This window comes from Chiloscyllium plagiosum, unplaced genomic scaffold (genome assembly GCF_037043375.1).
Source record: "Chiloscyllium plagiosum isolate Xiang-an unplaced genomic scaffold, Cpla_swu_hap1 HiC_scaffold_23, whole genome shotgun sequence".
Taxonomy (NCBI): Eukaryota; Metazoa; Chordata; class Chondrichthyes; order Orectolobiformes; family Hemiscylliidae; genus Chiloscyllium; species Chiloscyllium plagiosum.
In genome coordinates, this window is record NW_028270161.1 from 30,382,088 (window position 1) to 30,402,063 (window position 19,976).

Here is a 19,976-nt window from a genome sequence, read left to right on the forward strand (position 1 = left end):
GTCCCTGATATTCTGATCAATATTTGGCCCTCAAATTACATGTCACTTTTTAACCAACAATAATAGCAAACTCTCAATTGTTTTTGCTTTAGTGATTTAGAAGCGTTTCTAGGAGATGGAATACAATATGTTTAATTCACAAGAGATATACAATACCTTAATAGTTCTTAGTTCTCCAATGTCGTTATGCAGTTCTGTAATCAGATGTTCGTCTATTCTTGTCATTCACAAATAACTCTTTAAAAGCTGAAGTTAAGGTGGTGTTATATGACAATAATTAGACTCAATTGAGTTATGTCTGTGGAATGAAGAACGCGCTTTGCAGAAGATCACAGAAACTGGCTGAAGCAGAGTGACTATTTCTTCTAAAGCCTTTAAAAATGAATATTTTGATTATAGCAGTACTTACACTTCAAGGTATGTAAGCGTTTCTAAGCCTTTAGTTAAATGGAAGAATTGTGGATACAACCTTCAATCAGCATTTATGATTACCTATTCGAATTAATAGATTTGTGTCTCCCTAGCTCAAATGTAAAAGTAGTATTTAAGACACATTAATTCGAATTGTGAGTTTATTAGTTCTGATTGAAGAAGTATCAGGGGATCTATAGTCAGCACTGCTTGGAAAGAAAGACTTAAGCTCAATATTTTCATAAAAAGTTGCATTTCAAAAAAGCATTTCCACTCCTTATTGTTTTACAGGAATTTGGGAAATCACTGCAATAAATGTTTCATTCCCATCAAATTCAGTCACAATTCCTGAGGAGGAACCCATTGGCAGCATAGTTACAACAACAATTAATGATTTTGGTGCTACTGAATTTATCATTCTCGGAGGAAATTCACGTTTTAATATTGAAAATGGTGAGCAGTATTTATGGTTTAGCGACAATTTTCCAGTAAAGTGATATAGACTGGAAAATTTTCAGCAATTATCTAATGTTTTGTTAATTGCATGCATATTCAATTGTACATCAGTTAAAGTCAAATTTTTCTCGAGTTAATCCCACGTTGAAAGGGACAAACAGGCTTCAAAATCCAACAGCCTTATATGTATAAATCAGTCACACATGCAATTAGGGTCTCTATAACAGCAGTGCTTTCAGCATTGTGGGTGCTGGAAAAGTGCTGCTTCAAACACCTTCTGCTGTGGCCCATGCTGAATGCCATGTTGTTGAAGGGACCAGCGAAGGAGTTACATGTATGTGTTAGAGGTCTACACAATGAAACGTTGGGAATGTCACTCAGCATCTAATAGCTTCACAATTATCATCCTGCTATTTTGGATTTTGTTACTCAGGTTAAGCCCAACATTAAACACACAGCAGAACGTGTTCAATAGTAATGTTGTCCTAGCATACGATTTAAGGGCATCATCCTCCTGGTCAAATGTTAAAAAAAAAACTGAGGAAGCTTGAAATTAGCACCTTACACCATTTATGCACCTTTACTTTACAAGATATGTGGTTCCTCGATCTTTTTGGTAGCTTTAACAATTGGCCACCAACACTCCATGTCTATTCTCGGCATACTGTGGTATTTCGGTGAATCACAGCGTAAACTGGAGGAACAACATCTTAACTTCAGATTAGGCATTTTACAGCCTTCTGGGCTTAATGCTGAGTTCAACACCTTCAAATTGTGAACCAGTTCTTTCCTTTCTTTTAGTTTGTATTTATGTCCTCCCCTCCCCCACTGTCCTTTTAGGTCTGGCAGGAGACACATCATTGTTCTGCCATTCTCACATTCCAAACACTTAATGTAACTTACTAACATTTTTTCTCTACTAGCACCCTATGCCAACTACCCCGCAACCCCCCCCCTCCGATCTGTAGCATACGTGCTGTCCCCTCCAACTTCACTTCAACTCTGATGATTAGTCATCTAGACTCAAAATGTTAGTTTGCTCTCTCTCCATGGATGCTGCCTGACCCACTTTAATCTCCAGTATTTGTTGTTTTCTGTCCATGGGATTCACTTGGAAAAGTGCCTCATTAATCTCTTGGAACTGCTCCGAGAAATTGAGAGTGTGGTGCTGGAAAGGCACAGCAGATCAGGCAACATCTGAGGAGCAGGAGAATTGATGTTTTGGGCATTAGCCCTTCATCAGGAATGACCCCAGAAGTTATCTGCTTTCTTTTACACCATCGCTCCTTTAAAAAAGTTAGAACTGTCAAAAACAGACACCACCTTCACCTTAATCACTGATTCAGATAGAAGGGAAGAATATATATGATTCAAAGTATCTGTGAACTTTGCTTGCGGAAGTTGTAGCTTGAGAGAAGGAAGATGTGGATGCAGCTGCATTGGCCAGGCAGTTTTAAACCCTTATACATTATCACTCATTCCATGGTGCCGAAAGAAGAGGTCAGAGGTGTGTACCTACAAGGATTGATGGATAAGTCAAAGGGAAGTGTACTAAGGACGTAAGCATGTCCCGTAGACTCTGGGAAAATGGGCCTTCACTTGCATATTACAGCCACTCAGCCAACTCAGGGCTAACAAATTTACCAATCAGAATGTGGAAGTTAGTTTGAGCAGATTAAGTGACCTTTGAACATCCAGCATCTTCTGCTTTTGCAAAAGAGATCAGCCTACTTTCTGGATGAGAATTGTGAAGAAGGATCACATTGAACTCTTAACATTACATTCAGTTTTCCCCTGCACAGATGAGGTTGTCCAGAATTTTCTGTTTTCATTTCAGATTTCCAGTATTTGTGGTACTTTTCTTCTATTTTTGGTGACTTTCCAGGAAACCTTTGAAACAACTACATAGCTTGGTTTTCCCCAGTTGGAATTGCCATAGGAAAGATCAAATCATGTTCCTGTGTTGGGTCATACGCATGGTTTGGACATGGTCAAAGTGCAGACTCAAAGTCTGACTTGCTTATTATGGTAAAAAGCAAGGAAAAATCTGACCACAGCTGTACAGCTGAGAGACATCTCTGTAAGTCAACGTCTAGCAACTAATGCTGTTTGCTGAGGGTAGTAGCAAAAACAATGATTCAGCCAAAAGTCATCGGGAACATACCCGCTGAGTTGCTTTGCATGGATTGTTAAGCAGCTTTGGACTGCCTCTATGATCATATTTTAGTAAGAATGTTTTGTTTGCATCTTAGACACGCATACAGACTCAGGCTACATTGCTTTGAGAAGCCCTTGAGTTCCCAGAGTCAAATTAATGAAAATTATTCCTTAATTGTTTTTTAAGTTTAGGTGCAGCCTTTCAAGTAGCATGATATAAAATCATTTTGTTATGCTTTCTGTTTCAGCAACTGGAATTATTAAATCAACTGTAAGTTTGAACTATGAAGACCCTATACCTAAAACATACATTCTTGTGGTGCAAGCTGCAAATGGGTCATACAGTGCCTCTGAAACTCTGACAATATCAATCCTCGATATTGACGAACCCCCTGAATGCACTTCAGTCATTAGTGGAACAGGTAGGGCAGGTTGTGAAAGAACAGCAAAATAACTTCTTTTAAAATGTCATCCCTATTTAACAGAAAGCAGAGGACTCAGTAATACTTTTACAAGAGGAAATAGACAATCATCTTTATAGAAATGTCAGCAATTGTTCATGAAATGATTCTAAATCTCATTTCAGAAGAAAAAAGAACCACTTGGAATTAAAACAATTTGGTTCTCCATTTATCGAGGCATTTGGGATAACTAGTTGGTGATTGATTTGTATTGTTCATTCTTGTGATGTAGCCATTGTGAGCAAAGCCATAATTTATTGCCTATTGCTAATTATCTTAGAAAAGGTGAACTATTCCATATCCATGAAATAGATTTGTTTTATATGAAATCATTTAACTGGCAGTAACTATTGTCAAATTATTGTCTAAAATTACATTTCTGGTGAAAGTTAATTGATACAAACTGTTGAAACATTCTTTTAATATTATTATTGACATTTCAACTGAAGTAACAGTACAGCCAGGTGTGACGCCTGTACACAGTGGCAGGTAATCAGAAATCAAATATTGAGTGACTACACTGAGAACATAGTACTAATTCCTCAGTCCCTCCTAATGCATTAAGACAAGAGATAAATTAATAAAATAATAAAATGTTATAAAATTGACATAATTAGTACTGACCAATGTTTTCTACTGTTTTGTACAGGACCTAACGTGACTATCTTGGAGACCATTAAATCTGGAGATTTTGTTTATACATTCTCTGCATCAGATCCTGAAAGTGCTGTGTTAAATGTGAGTTTTCTTTTTGAACATACAAAGAAGGACTAATCCCTTTAGTTCCTCGAGCCTACTCCATTATTTAATATGTTGATGGCTGTTTGGATTGAAACTTGAAATCTGTATCACACCAACCCTGATACATTTTCACCCCTTGTTTAACAAGGGGCAATCCATCGCTGCCTTAAAAAAATCCAAGAGTTCTTCTTCTTTCATCTTTTCAGAAAGAGAGTTTTATTTGTCGTGATTTCATGAAAATTTGTTATAAATATTAGAACACAGGCTTTGCTTGCATCAAGTATTCCACTGTGAAAAAAAAGTTTCATGAATATGTTCTACTTTCACATTGCCTGGAGATGTAGGAGCTCCCCCACCAACAGGGACTTTCCATCATTGTTCTCAGTGCCGTGCGTTTGCTTCCACAAGAGTAATTTTCCTGATGTGGAATTGTTGTGCAATCTCCTATAATGAAGAAACTAGGCACGCATGTTGTGATGTTGAAGAATCTGACAGATGTTTATTACATCAAACTATTGTTTACACATAAACATTATATTCTGCAGGTATATATGTGTCTGAGCTAATATTAAACTCTTACGTTATAATAGAGAAGCATGCTTCCAGTAGGGTGTCATGCTTCAAGTGATGCTAGGTAAAATGGAATATGAGATATATATGCCTTCAGGCATGTACAGTGGTGATGTTATGAACATGTCTCGTACTGACTATGGGATATAACACAACACAGACCCTCTACTGCCCTCTTTACCCCAGGAGGGGCCAGTGGCAATGTGAAGGGGCAGGTGGCAGTGCAGAGAGGAGCTGTGACTGGGCACTTAAACAATGAGCAAGCAGCCCAGCCCTAGACATAGTCATGGCAATTAATCGAGAGTGTTAGTCCTTCCTAGTGCACACCTCCAACAGAACTGATATGGTCAGATTCTGAATTGTGGTCCCCACCTCCAAAAACAGCATCAATTTATAGCTCACCTTTTCGAACATCATTAACTTTTGCTCGGAAATCGGTCCAACTTAAATAATCAATACAACATGTGTATTTTAATATTTATTAATGCAAAAGTCCTGCTTGCACCTTTCACAACAGCTTATGTGTTCTTTTTACATTTATTTTTACAGTATACAATTCTCCCAACATCCACGTCTGGTACACTTACACTTTTTGATATTAATGCAATTGGTGATATTTCTACAATAAGTTCATTGGATTATGAAGCTGTTGATCAGGTATGACTAATGATAACCTATTCAGTACATTAAATGGAAAAGTCTCCCAGTTCACTTGGATAGCCATAATTTACACGGTTACCAGGGCTAATTCTGAAAAACTGCATGAAAACAGAAAGGGGGATTACTTTCATCAGCATTATATTGTTTTAAATCCATTACAGATCATATGCAAGTAGATGGGGTTAATTTAGAATAACATTTCATAACACTAATTTAAAAGGTTCCATTCCTGACCTGTACTGTTCTGTATTCGATGTTCTAATTGTTCAGGTTTCGATCCATCCAGTCTTCTGCCCAAGATAATTTCTCCATATGTCAGCAGAGGTTTAATGACACAATATTAATAATTACTGAATTGAAACAATTAGAATGCTTCCATCCATTAATGAAAATGCAATTGCATTTTGTCCCTGTGTAGCTGACACAGTATCATGCAGTGGTCTCTGTATCTGATCCAGGAGGAAATACCTGCACTGGCACTGTCACTATCTATATCACTGATGTCAATGATGAAGCTCCTGTCATAAGGTTTGTTATTAAACTATTTTATACACAATTTCAATTATTACCATGTTTAAGAAAAAGAATTAGCTTTGTTACTATAAATATATATATATTCTGAGAATCAGCCATTCTGAATTTAAATGTATACTTCCCCTTAGTAATTACAGAACCTTTTCTTTTCCCACTTTTTGGTATGTCTTCTTAAAAATAAAAATAAAATCTGATCAGACATGTCATATGATTTGTATGTCGCTTTGTCTCTCTGGTTTTAAAATTTAGCCTTTGTTAAAATACAAAAATCCTCTATGAATGGAGGATATGACCAGGCTTAAAGAATAGGAGACAGAAAGGAAGTGAATGAAGAGAGGAATGATTAGGATCTGCCAACGCTCATTCTGAAACCCTATAGATTTGAAGACTCATGGACCTATGGAGTTCTCAGTTCCTAGGAAACAATGAGTGAAAAAGAATGTGATACAGTGAGTTTTATGTTTGTAAGGATGCTTAGGGAAAGAAACATGAGCAAGAAAATGAATTCCAAGTTTCAGATTTTGAAAGAAGAAAATGCAGTACATCCTAAGATAATAACTCATGATTATTGTGACTGTGGAAAGTAATTAGAAATATTGCTGTTCTGCATAATCAGCTTCAGATTCTGATGAACATTGCAAATTATATTCTCATTTTGGATCGCATACACTTTTCCTGAATCATACAACAACAGTTTCTGTTTATAAACCATCTTTAATATAATGAAATGTTCCAAAGTGGTCAGAAGGTATTACAAATCAAAGTACAGTATTAGGTTCAGGTGATCGCAGGTCAAGTGATGAAAAGATTGGTCCTCAGTCATTGAGCAATTATAATTGGAAATGATAGAGGTCAGAATGAGAGGAGTGCTGGTGCTTCAGAGGGTTGTGGGCTGGAGGGGATGGCAGCAATAGGAAGCAGAAAGGCATTGGACAGATTTGAAAAGTAGGATGAGAATTTCTAAGTCAATATTTTAATTGAGACCCTATTGGGTGATCAACTACAAGGAGAATAGCGGAATCAGACGGACTGCTCAGTTAAGGCGTGGCAGCAGAGCTTTGGATCACCTCAACTTTAAAAAGAATAGAATGTAAATATGCAAATGCCAGAGTGCATGAGAAGTGGTGAATAGGTCATGAGCAACAGATAAACTGCAAATCAGGCCATTTCACATCAGATTGAGCTGTACTTTCATTCTGCATTCCAGTGGTTTATTATATCTAAAATACTGAGGGCAAAAAGGAAGGAGTTTGCTCCCCATGTTCTTGTGCGGCACGGTGACTCAGTGGTTAGCACTGCTACCTCACAGTGCTAGGGATCCTGGTTCATTCCCAGCGATGGGTAACTGTCTGTGTGGAGTTTACACATTCACCTGAGTCTGCGTGGGTTTCCTCCAGGTGCTCCGGTTTCCTCCCACAGTCCAAAGATGTGCAGGTTAGGTGAATTGGCCATGCTAAATTGTCCATAGTGTTCTGGGATGTGTAGGTTAGGTGCATTAGTTGGAGTAAATATAGGGTAGGGGATTGGGTCTGGGTGGGTTACTCTTCAGAGGGTCAGTGTGGACTTGTTTGGCTAAATAGCCTGTTCCCACACTGTAGGGATTCTAATTCTGAAATCTTGTCTTAAATGTACATCAGTTCAAAACAACTGAAAAATAAGATGAAAATCCAAAGATACCAGATGGTAACTTAACAATGAATTATCACTTTCTAGTTTATGCCCTTCGAGTCCAGTCTTGGTGGATGAGGAAGTAAATATTGGCACAAATGTCGCATTTTTATCAGCCTTTGACAATGACAGCACTGACACTTTGACTTTCTCCTTCGCAATCCCTGTATCTGAGTTCAATATTATGCAAGGTAAGGACATTAAAATCTCCTCTTATAATCATTTCAAGGTGTGTTCTTGGGATGTTATTTTCTTTTTTTACTCTGTTTTACTTCGTCTTGCCACATATAATGCATTATATAATGAAAGATCAGTGTATGGATATGTTGAGGACAGGTTAAAAATTGAGAGACACAAACTATTTTAATCATTCACAGCCACTCACTTGCTTTCAAAATGTATCTTATGCTAAGGACATTGTAGCTCAGGGAGTCCCTCTCCCACTGCAACTCCCAGGTCATTTCCTCTGCCCTGAAGCTCTTCAACCATGTCCTGAAACAAACTCGCTACCACAGCCAGATTTGCTTCCTACCTGCCTATCTTCTTTTCCACCTGTCCACTCCACCCTATCCCCGACCTATCACCTTCTTCCCCTCCCCCACTCACCTATTGTACTCTATGCTACTTTCTCCCCACCCCCACCCTCCTCTCATTTATCTCTCCACCCTTCAGGCTCTCTGTCTGTATTCCTGATGAAGGGCTTTTGCCCGAAACATCGATTTTACTGCTCCTCGGATGCTGTCTGAACTGCTGTGCTCTTCCAGCACCACTAATCCAGAACAATGTAGCAACAGTTGTATCCCGTCTAAATTTTAAAATAAAAGCTACCATTAAAGATAACAGATGAGAAAGGCATTCTTTTGCATTAATATGTTAAGGAGAGTAAATTGCGAATATTAACACTTTTGGATGGATTGATTATGAGTGGCTTGAAGAGAATAGTAAAAATAAATTTAAGATAGTCATATTGTCATGATTTCATTATAGGTTGTTTTCAATTTAAACAAAAATACTTCTGTAAAGTAATATCTTATTAGAAGCATTGTTTAATACGTAAAAGATGTCAGTTTACAGGGGAGATCTCTTTGATACATCAATTTCAAAATAATTGGTATAAAGCACTATTATGATTAAAACAGTGACAGAACAAATTTTACCAGAGGAGGGAAGGTTTCTAAGTTTGTAAACTATTCTGAAAATAAATTAAAACCAAAATATAAACAAATAAAAAGGCATAAAGTGAGACATCCCATTTATTTGCTGAGAAGTGTTTGGTGATCCATGAGACCTGGGCTTTGCTGGCTAGGCTGATGTTCATTATTCTTGAGAACATTCTTGAGAAGACAATGGTGCGTTGCTTCCTTGAATCACTGCATCCCTTTGGTGAAGGTATATTCATGATGCCATTAGGGAGTGAGTTCCAGGATTTTGACACAGCAACAGGGAAGGAACAATGATACAGTTCCTAAGTCAAGATTTAGTAGCTTGGAGAGGAACTTGCAGATGGTGGTGTTTCCATGCATCTGCTTATATTGTACATTTAAATGGTAATTGTTGAGAATTTGGAAGGTGCTGTCTAAGGAGCCTTGGTGATGACATCTTACAGACAGGACACAGATTGAATTGGACTAGCCACACAAATACTTTGGCGACACCACCACGACTGAACGACACTTTCAGAAGAAGTGAATGTTTGTGGATGTGGTGCAAATCAAGCGGATTACTTTGGCCCGACTGGTGTCAAGTTTCTTGAATGTTTTTGGAGTGGCACCCATTCATACAAGTGAAGAGTATTTTATCACAGTCCTGACTTGTGCCTTGTCAATGGTGAACAGGCTTTGGGGAGTCAGGAGGTGAGTTACCCATTGCAAGAATCCTAACCTCTGACTTGCTCCTGCAGCCACAGTATTTGCATGGCTAGTGCAGTTCGATCTGTGATCAGTGATAACCCATGATATTGAAATTGGGGAATTCGGCAATGGTAATGCCATTGAACGTCAAGGACAAATGGTGAGATTCTGTGTTGTTCGACATAGTCATTATCTGACCCTTGTTTTGTGCGAATGTTACTTGTCACTTTCCAGATCTTGGCACACTCGGACATGGCCCTTCTCAGTATCTGAGGAGTTGGCATGATTTGAACTTTGTGAAATCATCAGCGAACAACTTTATAATGGAGGAAAAGTCACTAATAAAATAGTTAAAGATCATTGGGTCCAGGACACTACCCTGAGGAACTCCTGCACAGATGCATGAAGTTGATGACTGATCTCCAACAACTACAACTATACTCCCCACCCTCTCGTCCCAAATCTCATTGACTGTGAATTTACCACATTTCCTTAATGCCATACTCAGTTAAAAACTACCTTGAAATCAATGGCAGTCACTCTCATCTCATCTCTGGAGGACAGCTTTTTGCCCATGGTTGAATGAAGACTGTAGTAAGGTCAGGAGTTGAGTGGCCCTTCTGAATCCCAAATCAATGAGCATCAATGTATCAAGCAACTGATGCTTGATAGCACTATAGATGACTCCTGTCTTTATTGATGATTGAGAATAGACTGATGGGCCAGTAATTCGCTGGGTTGGATTTATCCTGCTTTTCCTCTACAGGACATTCCTGGGCAATATTCCATGTTGTTAAGCAGATGTCAGTACCATACCCCCATTGGGAGAGCATGACTGGGGTACAGCAAATTCAGGAGCACCAGCCTTTAGTACCCTTTGTCGAATGTAATCAGTGCTCAGAGCCTTTGCAATATCCAGTGCCTTCAGCCATTTCTTGATATTACGTGGAGTGAACCAAACTGGGTGATGACTGATGTCTGAGATGCTGTGGGCCTCAGGATGGGACCCACATGGATCATCCACTTGGCTTTTCTTTTCGTTGCGAATGCTTCAACCTTATTTTGTGCACAATATGCTTGGTTCTGCATTATCAAGGATGAGGATATTTGTGCACTTTCCCCTCCAGTGATTTGATGAACTATTTAATCCATTAATTGGATAAGGCAGGGCTGTAGAGCTTAGATCTGAACTGATGGTTCTGGAATCACTTAGCTCTCTCTGTCACATTTTATTTAAGCTGTTCAACACACAATTAGTCCTGTGTTGTAGTTTTACAAAATTGACACCTCATTTTTAGATCTGTTTAGTGCTGTTCTTGAGCTGTCCTCCTTTCCCTCACCATTAATCTAGGATTGTCTCTTGATCCGATTGTAATGGAACAGCAGGGGATATGCTGGGCCATGAGATTGCAGATTGTGTTTGAGTACAATTCTGCCAGCCCACAGCACCTCATTGATTTCCAGTCCTGAAGTGATTTGCCACAAAACACGATGCAGGGAATCCTCAATAATAAGATGGAATTTTGTCTTCTTGAAGGTGGTCTCTCCCACCCATACTGTTATGGACATGTGTATCTGGTGCAAGCAGATTGATGAGGATGAGATCAAATATGTTTTCCCCTCTTGATAATTCCTTTAGGACTGAACCAGCTTGGTCAGTAGTGGTGCTACTGAGGCAGTGTTGATGAAATAAAGCTAATATATGGGAGCTGAGGGCCAAATTTGTCACATACAGGGTGGTGCATGTACCGAATGAGTTACTAGAGGAACTGGTGGAGGCAGATACAATTACAATGTTTAAAAGACATTTGAATAGGTCAGTGAATAGGGCCTGTTTACAGGAATATGGACCAAATGCAGGAAAATGGAACGAGTTAAGATTGGGATACCTGGTCAGCATGGACGAGTTGGACAGAAGGTCTGCTTCCATGCAGTACAACTCTCTATCCCTGTGACTAGCGCAGTTTAAAAGACAAAGGTTCAAGAAAGACTTTGTAAATTAATTGTGTGCTATGTCTTGTTGATTTTTTTCCGCCACTGATTTTTCCTCAGCGTTATTCAGAGTCATTGCAGCCTTAAAAATAGCATTTCAATTTCAATGAGACTGAAGTGATAACAAACATGAAATGTCACTGCACCCCAAACATTAACTTGATTTTTTTCACTGCCCTGTTGTCAGACCTGTTGAGTTTTTCCAGACTTCCTGTTTTTATGTTATGGCGATCCATTCTCTTGTTGTGTGCTAAACGTCAACAGTTTCATAATTGATTTTATTTGAGAACAGGTGAGGTGCTGGAAAACTGGAGGATGGCAAACGTGGTGCCACTGTTTAAGAAGGGCGGTAAAGACAAGCCAGGGAACTATAGACCAATAAGCCTGACCTCGGTGTTGGGCAAGTTGTTGGAGGCAATCCTGAGGGACAGGATGTACATGTATTTGGAAAGGCAAGGATTGATTAGGGATAGTCAACATGGCATGGGAAATCATAGCTGAAAAATGTGTTGCTGGAAAAGCGCAGCAGGTCAGGCAGCATCCAAGGAGCAGGAGAATTGATGGCATAAGCCCTTCTTCAGGAATGAGGAAGGTGTGCCAAGCAGGCTAAGATAAAAGGTAGGGAGGAGGGACTTGGGGGAGGGGCGTTGGGAATGCGATAGGTGGAAGGAGGTTAAGGTGAGGGTGATAGGCCGGAGAGGGGGTGGGGGCGGAGAGGTCGGGAAGAAGATTGCAAGTCAAGAAGGTGGTGCTGAGTCCAAGGGTTGGGACTGAGATAAGGTGGGGGGAGGGGAAATGAGGAAGCTGGAGAAATCTGCATTCATCCCTTGTGGTTGGAGGGTTCCTAGGTGGAAGATGAGGTGCTGTTCCTCCAGGTGTCGTGTTGCCATGGTCTGGCGATGGAGGAGGCCAAGGACCTGCATGTGGGAGGGGGAGTTAAAGTGTTCCGCCACGGGGCAGTTGGGTTGGTTGGTGCGGGTGTCCCAGAGGTGTTCTCTGAAACATTCCGCAAAAAGGCAGCCTGTCTCCCCAAGATAGAGAAGGCCACATCGGGTGCAGCGGATGCAGTAAATGATGTCAACACAAGGGATAAATGCAGATTTCTCCAGCTTCCTCATTTCCCCTCCCCCCACCTTATCTCAGTCCCAACCCTCAGACTCAGCACCGCCTTCTTGACCTGCAACCTTCTTCCCGACCTCTCCACCCGACCCCCTCTCCGGCCTATCACCCTCACCTTAACATCCTTCCACCTTTCGCATTCCCAACTCCCCTCCCCCAAGTCCCTCCCCCCTACATTTTATCTTGATTCGGAGATGCCGGTGTTGGATTGGGGTGTACAAAGTTAAAAATCACACAACACCAGGTTATAGTCCAACAGGTTGGACTATAACCTGGTGTTGTGTGATTTTTAACCTTTTATCTTAGCCTGCTTGGCACACCTTCCTCATTCTTGAAGAAGGGTTTATGCCCGAAACGTCAATTCTCCTGCTCCTTGGATGCTGCCTGACATGCTGCGCTTTTCCAGCAACACATTTTTCAGCTCTGATCTACAGCATCTGCAGTCCTCACTTTTCTGCGTGGGAAATTATGTCTCACAAACTTGATTGAGTTTTTTGAAGAAGTAACAAAGAAGATTGATGAGGGCAGAGCAGTAGATGTGATCTATATGGACTTCAGTAAGGTGTTCGACAAGGTTCCCCATGGGAGACTGATTAGCAAGGTTAGATCTCATGGAATACAGGGAGAACTCGCCATTTGGATACAGAACTGGCTCAAAGAAAGAACACAGAGGGTGATGGTGGAGGGTTGTTTTTCAGACTGGAGGCCTGTGACCAGTGGAGTGCCACAAGGATCGGTGCTGGGCCCTCTACTTTTTGTCATTTATATAAATGATTTGGATGCGAGCATAAGAGGTACAGTCAGTAAGTTTGCAGATGACACCAAAATTGGAGGTGTAGTGGACAGCAAAGAGGGTTACCTCAGATTACAACAGGATCTTGACCAGATGGGCCAATGGGCTGAGAAGTGGCAGATGGAGTTTAATTCAGATAAATGTGAGGTGCTGCATTTTGGGAAAGCAAATCTTAGCAGGACTTATACACTTAATGGTAAGGTCCTATGGAGTGTTGCTGAACAGAGAGACCTTGGAGTGCAGGTTCATAGCTCTTAGAAAATGGAGTCACAGGTAGATAGGATAGTGAAGAAGGTGTTTGTAATGCTTTCGTTTATTGGTCAGAGTATTGATTACAGGAGTTGGGAGGTCATGTTGCGGCTGTACAGGACATTGGTTAGGCCACTGTTGGAATATTGCGTGCAATTCTGGTCTCCTTCCTATCGGAAAGAAGTTGTGAAACTTGAAAGGGTTCAGAAAAGATTTACAAGAATGTTGCCAGGGTTGGAGGATCTGAGGTACAGGGAGAGGTTGAACAGGCTGGGACTATTTTCCCTGGAGCGTCGAAGGTTGAGGGGAGACCTCATAGAGGTTTACAAAATTATGAGGGGCATGGAAGGGATGAATAGACAAAGTCTTTTCCCTGGGGTCGAGAAGTCCAAAACTTGAGGGCATAGGTTTAGGGTGAGAGGGGAAAGATATAAAAGAGACCTAAGGGGCAACTTTTTCACGCAGAGGGTAATACGTGTATGGAATGAGCTGCCAGAGGATGTGGTGGAGGCTGGTACAATTGCAACATTTAAAAGGCATTTGGATGGGTATATGAATAGGAAGGGTTTGGAGGATATGGGCCAGGTGCTGGCAGGTGGGACTAGATTGGATTGTGATATCTGGTCGGCATGGGCAAGTTGGACCGAAGGGTCTGTTTCCATGCTGTACATCTCTATGACTCTATGACTCTAATTATTTGAGTATTAAAACTGCATCCTTTCCCACAGGAAGTGCAGCTCTTCCAGAATGAAGCAGTGTTGGCACACTAGATATGGTCACAGCAGGACTTATTAACATTCCCAACATTCTAACCAAACGCGACATGAAAGTGCAAGAAACTAATTTCACAAGAGATTAAAGCTACTGCATCAAGATAACTTTAATAAACAGTTAATGTCAAAATAAAATCCATATTTTACTAAAATCAGAAATATCATAAAGACATTTTTAATGATCAATATGATCCAATCTATTCTTCACTTTCAGTTGGAGATCATGCATGGATTGTTACCAACTCCACGCTGGATTATGACACAGTTATTTCCACGGACTATCAACTAAATATCGTTGTCACTGACATGGCACCTCATACCACTACCTGTAGCCTGACTGTGTCTTTAAATCCTGTAAATGAAGTTCCTGTTTGTGATCCTCTGCTTGTAGCTGGTGAGTATCACTTAATTGTGACAAGTGGAGTACAAATCAGTACACTGACCATCAATCTGGTATATGTGAGAGTAAATCTGTCTCTTTTGGACATTTTTGGCTCAAATCTGTGGGGTCTGTGTTATGGAGTAGAAGGGCAAGTTTCAATTACTTTGAGATACTCTTAGGTAAAGAGGCCACTCCTGACACAAATACGTGCTTTTTTATATTCCTTTATGAGACATCAGCATTATTGGCTGGGCCATGTTCCTTTATGAGATATAGGCATTACCAGCTGGGCCAGCCTTTTGAGAAGGTGGTGGTGAGCTGCTTTCTTGAACCGCTGCAGTCTTTTTGATGTAGTTAAAGCTGTTATAGCGGGGAGGTTCAAGGATTTTGATTCAGTGATGTTGAAGGAACAGTAATATATTTCCAAGTCAGGATGGTGAGTGGCTAGAATGGAGGTGTTCCCATATATTTGCTGGAAGTGGCCATCGATTTGGAAGGCACTGTCTCAGGCGCCTTGGGGAAATTCTGCATTGTGTTTTATAGATGGTGCACATTGCTGCTCCTGAGCATTGATGGGGGAGAGTGTGAATATTTGTGGATGTGGTGCCAATCAAGCAGGTGACTTTGTCCTAGATGGTATCAAGCTTTTTGAGTGTTGATGAAGCTGGATCCACCCAGACAGCTGGGGAATATTCCATTAAACTCCTGATTTGTGCCTTGTAGATGATGGACAGGCTTTGGGATGTCAGGACGGGGGTTACACACTCTAGGATTCCTAGCATCTTATCTGCTGTTGTAGCCACTGTATTTACAACACTAGTCCAGTCCAGCTTGCTCTGCACATCATGCTGATGGTTGTGTTCATTCTGAGACAAATATTTGGCAAATACATATTGCAGCTTCATCTTCGTTCAAAGTGATCAGATCTTTATAAAAGTACAATGACCTCATTGGGCTTTGCCAGGTATTGGAGTTAAATTTGCAACATTTGATTTTAGTTGTTTGAGAAGGCCACATCTATTACAATATCAAGGTAATTTTGGGAATTTTATTTCATATGACAGAATTTTAACCTATTGTCTTTGGTGAAAATATGAAAACGAGCACCAACCCATGTACTTTTGGCTCTTTTTAGTTTATGATGCTTAATTCATCAGTATTTAAGTAAAGTGTTTCTAAGAGGTGTGATTATAATATTTGAATGAATAGATTTTTTGCAGATTCTGGTACCTTTTCAATGTAATGGTTGTGGGGCTAATTTCAGATGCTTTGGGAAACCTGAAAATGAAAGGGAAGTAGGAGTGAACAGATCAGCAGGGTACCTGCATGTGTACTGTGGTTTCTGGGTCAAGATGAACACGAGTCCTTCTCCCCAAAATGCTCAAAAATGTTTTGCCAATCTCTTGTGCCCCGAATACCTTTAAGCCTCCATATTATCTCTCCCAGCTTTGATCTTCGCTGTCTTCTCTTCTCACTTGCAAAATCCAAAGCCTCCACTTCCCACCAACCCTGAACTTTTCTAGTTCCCAGTGAGTGTTCCTGGCCATCCATGGTTACAGACCTGCCACCTTTAGGAACCAGCTGCTGACCTGCATTTAGAAATAAACTCAAAATAAAATTGGCTTCCCAAACCAATTCTCACAGAAGTCATGATCGTTTGATCTTGAGAAGAAATGTATTAAGACCATAAATTGTTTAGTGCTCAGTCATTGAAGCAAGTACTACACATTGACTTGTTGCATTATGATTTTTAAAAATTCTTTCATGGGATTTGGGTTTTGCTGACAAGTGCTTTGTTGTCCAAAGATAGTTCAAGTGAGTTTTGAAAAGATTTCTAGCTCAGGTTGAGGTTCTGGATTTGAGATTGTTCGCTGAGCTAGAAGATTTGTTTTCAGATGTTTCGTCACCACATGAGGTAACATCAACAGTGAGCCTCCGGTGAAGCACTGGTAGTATAGCATGCTTTTTATTTATGTGTTTATGTTTTGTTGAGTTTGTGATGTCATTTCATGTGGTGATAGCATTCCCTGTAATGATGTTATTTCCTGTTCTGTTTCTCAGGGGGTGGTAAATGGGATCCAAGTCAATGTGTTTGTTGATAGAGTTCTGGTTGGAATTCCAAGCTTCTAGGAATTCTGGTGCATGTCTCTGTTTTGCTTGTCCTAGAATGGATGTGTTGTCCCAGTCAAAGTGTTGTCCTTCCTCATCTGTTTGTAAAGGTACTGGTGAGAGTGGGTCATGTCCTTTTGTGTCTACTTGATATTCATGTATCCTGATGGCTAGTTTTATACCTGTTTGTCCAATGTAGTGTTTATTACAGTTCTTGCACAGTATTTTGTAAATAATATCAGTTTTGCTTGTTGTCTGTATAGTGTCTTTCAAGATCATTTGCTGCTGTTTTAGTGTGTTGGTGGGTTTGTGGGCTACCATGATGCCCAAGGGTCTGAGCAGTCCAACAATCATTTCCAAGATGTCTTTGATGTAGGGGAGAGTGGCTAGGGTTCCTGGGTGTGTTTTGTCTGTTTGTTTGGGTTTGTTGCTGAGAAATCGGCGGATTGTGTTCGTTGGGTACCCATTCTTTTTGAATACAGAATGTGTATCCAATGAACACAGTCCTCCAATTTCTCAGCAACAAACCCAAACAAGCAGACAGAATGTGCCCAGAAACCCTAGCCACCTTCCCCTACATCAAAGACATCTCAAAAATGACTGTCAGACTACTCAGACCTCTTGGCATCATGGTAGCCCACAAAGCCATCAACCCACTAAAACAGTAGCTAATGAACTTAAAAGACTGTATACAGACAGCAAGCAAAACTAATATCATTTACAAAATACCTTGCAAAAACTGTAAAAAAAAACTACACTGGATAAACAGGCAGAGAACCAGCCACAAGGATACATGAACATCAACTTGCCACAAAAAGACATGACCCACTCTCACTATTATCTTTACATATCATTGAGGAAGGACACCACTTTGACTGGGACAACACATCTATCCTCGGACAAACCAAACGAGAATTCCTAGAAGCTTGGCATTCCAACCAGAACTCTATCAACAAATACATTGACTTGGATCCCATTTACCACTTGCTGAGAAAAACAATAGGAAATGATATCATCATAGGCAATGACATCACCTCAGGAAATGGCATCATCACAGGAAATGATCTAACCAAATCAAGGAAACTTAAACACATGAATAAAAAAAAGTGCCATACCAGCTGTGCTTCACTCGAGGCTCACTGATGATGTTACCCAGTTTGGTGATGAAACGTGTAAAAGCGAACCTTTCAGCTCAGCGAGCAAACTTACATCCAATTAGAGTTCATCTCAATGTCAACAGCAAAGTGATAAATTCCACACATTACTGACATACTTCATCACTGGTCCATCTCAAACATGAACTAGTTTACTGCCATTAGCACTTTCATTTATACATTAATACAGTATAATGATCATGTTTCCTTTGGTACAGGACCATCTGTCACTGTTCTAGAGACTGTTCCGAGTGGTACCTTTGTCTATAAATTAACTGCAACAGATCCTGATGGAGATACTTTACAAGTAAGTCTTTACTAATGAATCAGCATTTCTGACCTTGAGTAAGCTTAAGGCATGCAATCAAAGTTTTCACCTTCACTTTAAACATTTTAGTCCTTGTGACAACTGTATGCAAATGTAGGGAATTACAGGATAGTGAGAGGTGCTCCAATAATTACAGGATATCCAACTTCTGTGCAGCTTGTCACCATGGTGATAAATGATTGATCCAAATTACAGTCTGGCCATGGAGATTCCCAGAATGTCGGGGGCTCGCTGATTGCGCCTCCTCTTTTTGGAGATATTTATTACCTGCATCCTTATCCTACTCATTCCTTTCCCCTCTTTTCTGCTTCTCTTCCTATCTCCATCCAAATATCTCTAATCCTTTGGCTCCATGTCTTTATTATGCTCTCTGCCTATCCTCCTCCCCATTTACTATCCTAATCTTCTCCCTCTTTTTCCTTCTCCCATTCCCACTTGTTAGGTTCTGTAATCTAATTTCATTTGAAACAAAGAGTCAGGGTTTGACTAAGTACCTAAGTATAAAAGTGTTTAAATAATGTTCACCAGTGTATGAAGTTATCAACACAAGGACAACAGAAGTTACACTTAGACTAGAATACTGAACTTCAGTGGACTGGAGTACTTCACAATTTTTTTTCTTCTTTCTGCATGCAGAACTGTTGAAAAGTAAGCCTTTTTACTCCCTTTCAAACCACAATCTATAACATGATCAGAGATACTTCTCAACTGTTGACTGGTTTAGGCATTGCATGAACAGATTCTTAATTGGATAAGTGATGCACGCAAAGCAAATGAACAATTCATGGTCAGTCTTGGATTGGTTAGGGCATGTATGCCCAATTTCTGTTTGGTTTCTTTAAAAATATAGCAAACCATTAAATATTTTGCCCGGAATGTCGATTTTCTTGCTCCTCGGATGCTGCCTGACCTGCTGTGCTTTTCTAGCACCACTCTAATCTAGACTCTGATCTCCAGTATCTGCACTTCTCACTTATGACATAACTTACTGCCTGACCCTTTAAGGGATCATTCCCTGGCAGTGTCGTATCAGTTCATTCAATTTCTACCTGTCATTTCATAAAATGTTAAAGCTTACCACTGGGATATGCAAACATTTATGATACCCTCTTTGTGCATTTGTACAGGAAATAGGATGTATACCACCTTGTCTTTGTGAATGATACTCTGATCATAATGTCTTAGTTTGGAATTAACATTTTGTCAAATGTGAAACCTTCTTTTCTAAATTACTAGAAATTAAAACAAAGCTAATGTAAAGCACAATTCTTATAGTTTCTTTTCTCCTCCTTCTCACTGTAACACTCTTCTGCTCTTCCTTTATTGATGATACTAAAGCTAAACCATCACCAATCCTACTTCTCCATGTTTCCCTACCCTCCATACTATTTTCACCTCTTCTATTTCTCTCCCCTTTCACCTCAAATTTATCTTTATCCTTCAGGTTTTCCTCCCTAATGTCCCATTTTCTCTGATCTCCACTTACTCTCTCACACCCCAACCCCTCTCAGCAACTCCTGAATTTCTTCTGCTATTCTAATGTTGTTCATCTCTAATTATTTCCAGTGC

At 40.1% G+C, this 19,976-nt stretch overlaps 1 protein-coding gene and 1 long non-coding RNA gene across 2 annotated transcripts in view; both read left to right on the forward strand.

Annotated features, from left to right (window-relative positions):
- The window catches only part of LOC122561461 (protocadherin Fat 4-like), a 188,238-nt gene that overhangs the window by 5,494 nt on the left and 162,768 nt on the right, over positions 1–19,976 (forward strand). The window contains exons 2-3 of the mRNA XM_087999295.1: positions 703–864; positions 3,273–3,446. Of these exons, the coding sequence (XP_087855421.1) occupies positions 703–864; positions 3,273–3,446 (336 nt within the window). The remainder of the gene's footprint in view (positions 1–702; positions 865–3,272; positions 3,447–19,976) is intronic.
- On the forward strand, positions 7,724–18,375 carry LOC148145860 (uncharacterized). The gene is made up of 3 exons (XR_015761213.1): positions 7,724–7,849; positions 14,649–14,828; positions 18,298–18,375. It is a non-coding gene; the product is annotated as an uncharacterized LOC148145860 (long non-coding RNA).